This window comes from Branchiostoma belcheri, unplaced genomic scaffold (assembly GCF_001625305.1).
Source record: "Branchiostoma belcheri isolate BF01 breed outbred unplaced genomic scaffold, Haploidv18h27 scaffold1, whole genome shotgun sequence".
Taxonomy (NCBI): domain Eukaryota; kingdom Metazoa; phylum Chordata; class Leptocardii; order Amphioxiformes; family Branchiostomatidae; genus Branchiostoma; species Branchiostoma belcheri.
This window is the reverse complement of record NW_017802379.1, coordinates 11,048,901-11,058,007: the sequence shown is the minus strand read 5'-3', so window position 1 is coordinate 11,058,007 and position 9,107 is coordinate 11,048,901. Positions and strand designations below refer to the sequence as shown.

General features: G+C 41.0%; 1 protein-coding gene across 1 annotated transcript in view; it reads left to right on the top strand.

The window, feature by feature from the left end:
- The first annotated feature begins 2,704 nt into the window (after positions 1–2,704).
- The window catches only part of LOC109474590 (tyrosine-protein kinase SRK3-like), a 13,540-nt gene continuing 7,137 nt past the window's right edge, over positions 2,705–9,107 (top strand). The window contains exons 1-2 of the mRNA XM_019774969.1: positions 2,705–2,756; positions 4,426–4,542. Coding sequence (XP_019630528.1) covers positions 2,705–2,756; positions 4,426–4,542 — 169 coding nt within the window. The remainder of the gene's footprint in view (positions 2,757–4,425; positions 4,543–9,107) is intronic.

Below are 9,107 nucleotides of genomic sequence, written 5' to 3'. Positions count from 1 at the left end.
ATAATTGTAGTTCTTTGGGCGACAGATCAAAGAAATTAATTAGATGCACAGAATACGACCCCTGACCTCACTTGACCCAGCGGTCATCTGTTTATTGTCATCACAAGTAGCGGGCGGTGGGAGCTCACGTACTCGAGCTCATCTGAATTTTCTCCCACCCACCCACCCGTGGATTCTCATGGTTTAAAACATTAAACTTACCAAGCCCATCTCGCCTCTTTGTCTCTCTATGATAAGCGTTGAGTGTGAGTGCAGATAATTTTGCTGCTAGTTACTCGTGGATGTGCCATCAGGCTGGATCTGTGTGCTAACGGAGGAACGTGTGTTAATGCCAATGTGGTTGGGGGTGTCTACTGTCAGTGCCCACCTGGTTATGAAGGTTTCTCCTGTCAGATCGGTAAGTTCCATTGCTGAGCCACCCAATGTGAACAAATCTCTTTCAAAATTGTTTCAGGTTCCGATTACCTGCTCTCACTCGGTGTCTTTATTCGATGGTTATAGCAACTGCCAAGGCTTTATCACAGCATATTCACCTCGGGGCGGGTCATTAACCCTTAATTATCATATAGCAAGGTAGCGTTGACCAATCAGAGGTCCCAGTTTACCATTGTTTATGACACCATAACACACCCAGAGGTCATTAAAATCCCATAAACACCCGAACCAACCAGCGTCGACTTATATTACCGCCGATGACGTCATAGCTTGGGAACACGTTTTGGTCGAATTTCATCAGATCTAACACGGTGGAACATGATGTGGGTTACAGAACAAACTTATTCTAAGGACATTTTGAACTTTGCATGTCACCTGGCGGAGAGAGCACGACACAATGTACGGGATAAGTACGGAACACCGGCGCGAATGTAATCTAGTGTGTATGCATTTGTAAATACCACGTGTCAAAGCATAACGACGGCACTGTTTTAATATAACTGTACCTGGTTTGATATATTTACACACTGCATTTTGTAAATAAAATGGCGACACACACTTTCTTTATAATACATGTTTTATTTTATTTATTATAGTTACCGCAATGTTTTGATTGTTCCTGATTGAATCACTAGCACATTATATGCGTGACCTGGCCAAGAAATGAAGCGTGATTGTGAGTGTACCATAACGAGCTTGTTATGGTGGCGGGACAGAAGTAATCAAATACATGAAATACTTGCGGTGGATATTGACCGTTTAAGTCACTAAAATTGTGGATGGTTAAAAATTAAGATTTACTGTACTCGTTTTGCTAGTTTCAATGAACAGCAAGTTGATCGCTTGAAGGCAAGGCGGATGGAAAAAAACAACAACAAAAGTTTGGATAGGATATATGATAATAACGTTAAAGAGGAAGGTTGGACTATAAAACCACCCAATAAATTCGGGTACTGTAAACTCTCACAGCTCATTCTGCAACTGGAAGCCGTGGTGAACCCATGGGGAGAGCTAGGCTGAGATAGTATACCAAGTACACCTCTTCAACATTATGTGGAGACATGGATATGTACATGAAAAGTACATATAATCTTTTACTAAACAACAAGAATATAGACTAATAACTACACAGGCATGTACTATGCCAATCCTGGTAAACAGGGACTTCATCTAGTCAGCATTTCAGACTTTGATTCTCATATATAATGCAAGAAGCCGCCAAAAGTGTTTCTACATGTTTCTACATTGTATATTTGTTAACATACAACTATCATATCAATAGAAATCTAGTTTGGCTGTGGATAAGACATGACATTGTGCAATTTGTGATTATAGAGAAATAAGTTTTTGAAACAAACTTGGAAGCTTGACAGAGGCTCATATCTGCTAGAATTGTTCAAATTGGAAACTGTGGGCCCTTATCTTGTCTAACGACTGCCAAGTGAATGTTACATGGATTGTGTTTAGATTTGCTGCAACTTTCTGTCATTTTCCCTTGTATGGCAATGTTATGTTGAAAAACTAGTGAAGATAAAATACAACATTTTTCAAAACTTCAAACGTCAGTTAATATGCAAATCACTGTCTGTCGTCTGCTCCCATTGTTTCCACTGGCAGTCGGGTTCAGACATCCCGTGGCTTATAATCAATTTATGATGTTGGGAGGATGTGCGGGGTCAATTTAGCTACTAGACCTTCACAGGCGATAGTTTCTTTATTGGTGGAGGACTGGGTCCTCCAAATTCCTCTTTAATTCCCCGCCTTATCCTCGGTGTATATGGTGAGATAATCCCTGGTCAGGTGTGACAACCACCTCATAAACCACCTCGTTCGCTACGCTCACTTGGTGGTTTATTCGGTTATTATCACACCTGACCAGGGATTATCTCACCATATACACCTCGGGGCGGGGCATTAACCCTTTATTCCACAGACTATTGACTTTCAATCAAGTCTCCAGCATTAATTATGTTTCCCATTTGATCTTAGATTTGCTTTTAGAACTTTGAACTGAAGACTAACATCCGATGATTTGTTACAGATATGAATGACTGTGCTCATCTATGTCAGAACGGTGCGCGGTGTATAATTGACTACTATTTTGGCTACAAATGTGAATGTACGCATGGCTGGGAGGGAAAATTTTGCGAAGGTGACTTTTTATACATACCATCAATTCTTATAATTTTGAGACTGCAACTGAATCAATAGTCAGAGCAATTGATATCTTCTAGATAAATACATACAAAACGCTAATTATAACACCGTGATGGTGACTGAAAAGAAAATCATCCACTACTGCATCATCAGTAATCCGAGAGGTGTGCACACTAAGAGTATATCCAAGTGTTCAAGACACTCTTCGAAAAGTCTTAGAATACCGATTTAATGTCTTGGGTTAAGAGATAATGTATATTGGTGCCTAAGAATATTTGTGGTGTCTAAGAATATCCGTGTCCTGCATTTTCCAATAGCTGAATAGGCGGCCTATTTCTACTTGTGGATATTATGGATCTGTGGCTTACAAACTATAACTAACTTAAAATTAAATATAATTCCCCAATAACATCTACTTTGCAGTGCCTCAAACACAAAGTACGACAGCAAAACCGACAGAGACACCTGATCCAGTAATGTTCAGTACACAAGGAACGACCTCTCTACTGACCACAGGTACACTTTGCCTTTGGGTACAAATTCTTTTATACATGATTATTCAACATTAACGTTGCAATGTTTGCACTTTGCTCCAAGACCAGTCTATCATTACTGAGCAAATTAAGATCAACAAGTAGTGATTAATAAGATATGATTTATGAGTTACATGTCATTAGCCTTAAACCAATGTACTGGATGCTTTCCATTGTAGCTTTGGCTAATTCGTCAATGCCGCTGGCTTTATGTACATACCAACAGCCAGCCTACTTGTGAAAAAAATAAATTCATGACTGAGTTACTGGATTTTGTAAGTCAGTTCCCTTTAAAACGGGTTTTCCAGTGCCGCAAGCACAAAGTTCAACAGCAATACCAACACGGACATCGACGACTACCAGTACGCAACGAATGACCACAGATATAATGAAGCAAGTTTAAACTGTAATATCCAACACAAGAAATTGAACTCACCCAAATGTTCGACTGTACAACTCCAGTCTTTGTCAAGGAATGAGCAATCCACCGCTTCCGTGACGTCACGCAGATAACACACGTGACTCCGTGAGCAGTGGATCATAGGTTGCAGCCATCCCTCAACAGAGACGGGGGACGCCACAGACTTTCTGCAATCTATGATCCACTGCTCACGGAGTCACGTGTGTTATCTGCGTGACGTCACGGAAGCGGTGGATTGCTCATTCCTTGACAAAGACTGGAGTTGTACAGTCGAACATTTGGGTGAGTCCAATTTCTTGTGTTGGATATTACAGTTTAAACTTGCTTCATAATTAATTCTATAGCTACCAACACAGGTAGAATTTTCAAGATAAGACCACAGGTATACTTTGCTGACTTCGATAAACGATTAAATTATCTGTTCATACATACACACTACTATTCAACATTAACTGTGCCTAATTCTCTGCACAAGTTTGCACGTTTATTTGTGCTTTGCTTCAAGAACATTCCCAGAGAGCAAGATAAGACAAATTATTACGATAGTGATTAGTCAGAGCACTTGAAATTCAGGTGTTTGATACCAATGCATGATAATTTCGAATTGCCTAAATGCTTCAAATTGTGATTTTCATGGGTAAGGCTGAGATTACGATGTATGCCATTCTTTGCTTCTAAAATGATCCCTTGCAAATCAATGTCCATTGCTGCCAATTTAAGATTTTTTTATTCTATTTTCGCAGTGAAATAAAAAAGAAGAATATTTTAAATAACCTGGTCCTCATTGTGAATCCATATAATTTTCCAACTTATTTTAACATTCTGCGTGGGTCAAAATGTACTGAACTAATAACTAAAACTTATATTGTTTTGCCTCAGCTGAGAGTCGCATTTTCCTACAAGACAATGGTGTAACGGAAGCTATTGACGGAACGAGTGCAGAGCTTCACTGGAGCTACCGTCTGAAGTCCAACCTCAATATAGTTTTGTGGCCTGGTATAGCAGAGTGAATGGTCGTGATCAGATGATGGCTAGCCGTGTGCACCATTTGAATGCTTCCATTGATCCCAGTTATGAGGTAAGAATGATAATCGCCGTTTAAACCTCATACATATATGATGTGAAGGAAGGTCACCTTTTGGCTGTAGATAGATAAACATAATGTTTTTAGAATTACACTTATTATTTGATTCCCAAATCTCACAATGTCGGCCTTTATCTTGAGCATATTGCCATTTCAGTGCTACCTTACGTGATGATGACAGTATGATCTGTTGAGCATATTATTGTCTGCATTTATCTATATGTACTTGGCATGTAATCTAGGGGAGAGTGGAAGTATTAGGTGATGCAGACCTGCTATTAAAAGCAGTAAGTCCAGCAGATGATGGCGTCTATCAGTTGATGGCTGCCTTCAGTGATGGTTCATTACCACTGACGAAGAGCAGGACCCTTGTGGTGCACTGTACGTTTACCTGTTTTCTTCACTATTGACTTCTGACATGATTTAATAGACTTTTGTTGCACATGATGTGATAGTTGAACACGATGTAATAGTATATTATTATTGTTAGCTATACTTGTGTAATTTGTGACAGAATCTGTGGTTGTAATTTTAGCATAAAATGTGCATTAATCTAGTGCAAAAGTGATGTCTTGTGCACGAACTATGTATACGCGGTGCGTTGCATATTTACTACCTATATGCATTTTTAACAATTTGTAAAAGCTTCATAATCGAGCCTCTTGGCTGCAAAAAGCTTATGTATGAAGTATGTTTGGAAATAAGTCTATAAGTATCTAGTAGCCTTTAAGGGGCAGAGGTGTGTTACCAAAAGAAATGTAGTTCTGTTATTATATCTTATGTATTATGTTTGTTTGTTTGTTTGTTTGTTTGTTTGTTTGTTTGTTTGTAAGTGTTACCTCACTTACCTCGAGGTTGGCGAGATCTGGCAATGCTTACATCCATCTCAATCTTTTTTTTATGAATCTCGGAAAATGTTTTCAAAATATTCGTAGCTTAGGTAAGTCACTATCAGCTCATGTCATATATCATACAGACGCTCCGACGATTACGGACGTCCTTCCAAGCCTTTATGCAACAGAAGGAGACCAGGTGACAATTCAGGCACGCGCCAACGGTGTGCCACCTCCTACATACCTGTGGACAAAAGTCAACGGTTCCCTTCCTAGCAACTCTGTCACGAACGTCACTACAGGAATACTCACGCTGCTGAATGCTACACTAGATGACAGTGGTGCGTACAGGGTCATCGCTAGTAATTACCGGGGAAACTCATCAAACGTTACAATCCTAACAGGTAGGTACGGTATGTATACATGTGTCTGCAATGTAAACTATTTTTATTGCTTCTCTGTTGGTAACTCCAATGACAACGATAATATTTGAACAATGAGAACACTGACTCCCTCCACGACCAGATCAGTTCGAGTCATCGGGTACTTAGTAGGTCCGTTGTCAATGTTATAGCAATACACAAATTATTTTAATTATCATGAAAATAATTTTTGCTATTAGAATTCTCAATAATAAATCATATTGTGTTGAAACATTTTATCATTTATGTGGAAATCTATCCGATATTCTCAATTTAAATATGCTCCATATGCATAACGTTACATGTTATTATGCCCAATTTTATCCAATGTTACGGCTGAAATATTCCATACAGTTATCAGTCAAGTTGTGCAAGAGGAAATAATGGACATACCCTCAGGTGAAGAGGCCATATGTTTATATTTATGTTTATTAGGAATCTCCATTAGTAATACAACCTGTGTATACTAATCTTCCTGGAGTCCTTTCACAATAATAAAATACATTCAATTACCAACTTAATAGTAACAAAAGCTTCAATAACATCATACATAACAATTTCTGAACAACAACCACAAAAATGACCGTAACCACTTATTGAATTTACTTATACTTCTGAACACTAACAACAACTAATAAACATCTCTGAAAAAGAGACCACCACCCCCACACAGTGTAAGTCCGATTCTAATGTCTAAAGTTTGTCAATGAGCAGACCTAGAAATTGAACAACTCAAGAGGTTTAGGCTCACCAGTACTACGCGACAATAGAAACAAGTTATACTTGTATATTTGTATATATTCTGATACGTCGATGAAGGTTAGACATCCAAGTAATAAGATACGCCAAAAAGCAATTACTCAAGCAACTGGATATGATTTTGGAACGTCAGACGTTTCAGCTAGTATCCACTAGCTTCCATCAGTGACTGGCTTCGCCAGAGGAGAAAGCAGGTTTATTCTGATGTTTCTCAATCTAAAAATGTTTTGATGTTTTTGCGTTTGTGACTGTTCTTTTTACAGTACCTTTTTACCCGAAGTTCTATTTGTATACCTACTCCTGTTTGTGTATGTTGCAATTTGGCTAAGAGATGACCTTTGTCCACGTTTTAAAATTCACACATGTCATGTTTTGTGAGTCATATGTAGAATATGTAAATCATCTAATTAAAAGACAACAGTACACATTTGATATGTACTTCCTCTGATTCAGCTGAAACAGCAGGACTGACCACCTTACACGTGGTGATGATTGCCGTGGTGCCATCTATGGCACTACTTGTGCTGGGAGTAGTAGCAGGAATTCTGGGTTACCGGTGGAGAAAAAAGAAACAAAGCGACAACCTTGAGTTTCAATTCCATCCCGATATTCTAGGTAAATAAAATTTTCATTTTTGCAATTCTATTGTACGCATGTGCAATTAACCACTGCATAGTAAGAAATAGTCATCCTATAATGATTTGCATCCTATCCTTACTGCGCTCTCATTGGTTAAATCCGAAATGACGTTATAATCAATCCCATAAAAGGAGGCAGTAGACGGAGCACACTGCCATTCTTCCTTGGATCCCTCCGCAACACTTTGGGGAGCGGGTTACGCTCCGCCTACGTGTCTCCAGCGCGGCCCGGCGAGAACAGCTCGGCGGGGCAGCACGCGGCAGCCCCCGAAGTCGCCTCGCGTCTCCAGCCGGCTACCCAAGGACTCTAGTGGAGAAGGCTGGACATTGAAGGCGGCATTGTTCACTTTACAGTCGAGTGGTTAAGGACTGTAAGGTTTTCCTTTTGGTGTTTTTTTGTGGGGGCAACAGTTTTGCGAGGCACGTGGTATCGAGGATTTTAGAGCGTTGTATTTCTAATTTTATGTACTGTTCCTGTGCATTGTCTCTCGCTCGCCTTTGCTAAGGTTCTAGGATACCTACAGGAAATCGAGAGAGGCCAGCACCAGGGGCGATATTGATGTTTTTCTGTCTTGTTTTTGCAGCGTCAGACATTGTCTGCAAGAATGTCAGGGCGGGACTCCGCACCTGGGTGATTTGCTTCGGTATGGGTGGTAGAGCGTTGCCACGAGGCGCCGTTTTTCGGTTTCTCTTCTGTGGCTGTCTTCCTCGCTTCTTTTTGTTTTCAGTGTGCTAGTGCGGTTTGACGACAAGGGAAGGCCGAGAGAGAATGCAGGTCCACGAACAACATGGGTGTTTTTCCTTCTTTGTCTGTATTTCCAGCGTCAGAGAGCGGAATTCATCGGTAGAAATTTCAGGGCGGGAATTTGCACGTTTGTGATTTGCATTTCTATGACCGACGCGTCCGGCGTTCTTTCCGGTGCCCACTTATTCAATCCATTGGCGTTTTCTTTGTTTTCCAATCAGTACCACTTTCTCGAGACCAGTTTGGTCGACACACTCCCTAGGCGCTTACGTGAAGGACGTGTGAATTGCCTCGCCCATCGCAGCAGCCAGTATCGCGGGCTCAGCCATGGCAGGCAGGCTGGACAACAGACGTGCAGGAGATAGACGCCAAGACAGGAGGGTCTCCAATTTGCAGGCTCTAGTCTCCGTTTAGGGAAGGTTTGTGGGATTCAAGGCGGTAAGGTCTGTAGGTTTGTGGGTACCATTGTACTGGCGCCCCTGCTTTGCATTTCTGTACCTTGCTTTTTGCACGGAGCATGCTACCTTTTTATGTTTGTTGGGTGGTGACACATGTAGGGGAGTAACACTTAATGTAATAGCGGGAGGAACAGCTCGGGTTGAGTCTCCGTGCATTGCGTCCCATGTTAGGAGTCGTTCTTTCCGCATGGAGGGGACTCGCCCGGGTTGGGGGAATGAGGTCCAATTTGTGCAGCTGAATTGAATTTTGACGGCAGTTTATGTTTTTGTACAGGCCACCATACTCGATGCTTCCCCCGGCAGCTGCTCAAGGCTCATCAAGACAAGGACAACCAGCTTCCCACCTCCCCAACCCGGGCAAGGAACGACACGCCGACTTCTCTTGTAGATAAGCGCGACCGAGAATGAGATCATTGTCTTGCTTGCATGTGGTTTATCGCTTTGTGTCATTTATTGGTAGAAGTTTTCGGCTGTTTGTTCTTCTTTTTATAAGTGAGGGAAGTTTTTCAGGCCGCGTTCCGTTTGTATTGACATGTAAATTGGACGACATAGTCGTAACAGCTTTTGTATGTCGGTGTCTGTCCAGGCACCTGGTTTTGATATTTGCATTTTTGTGTTGGGC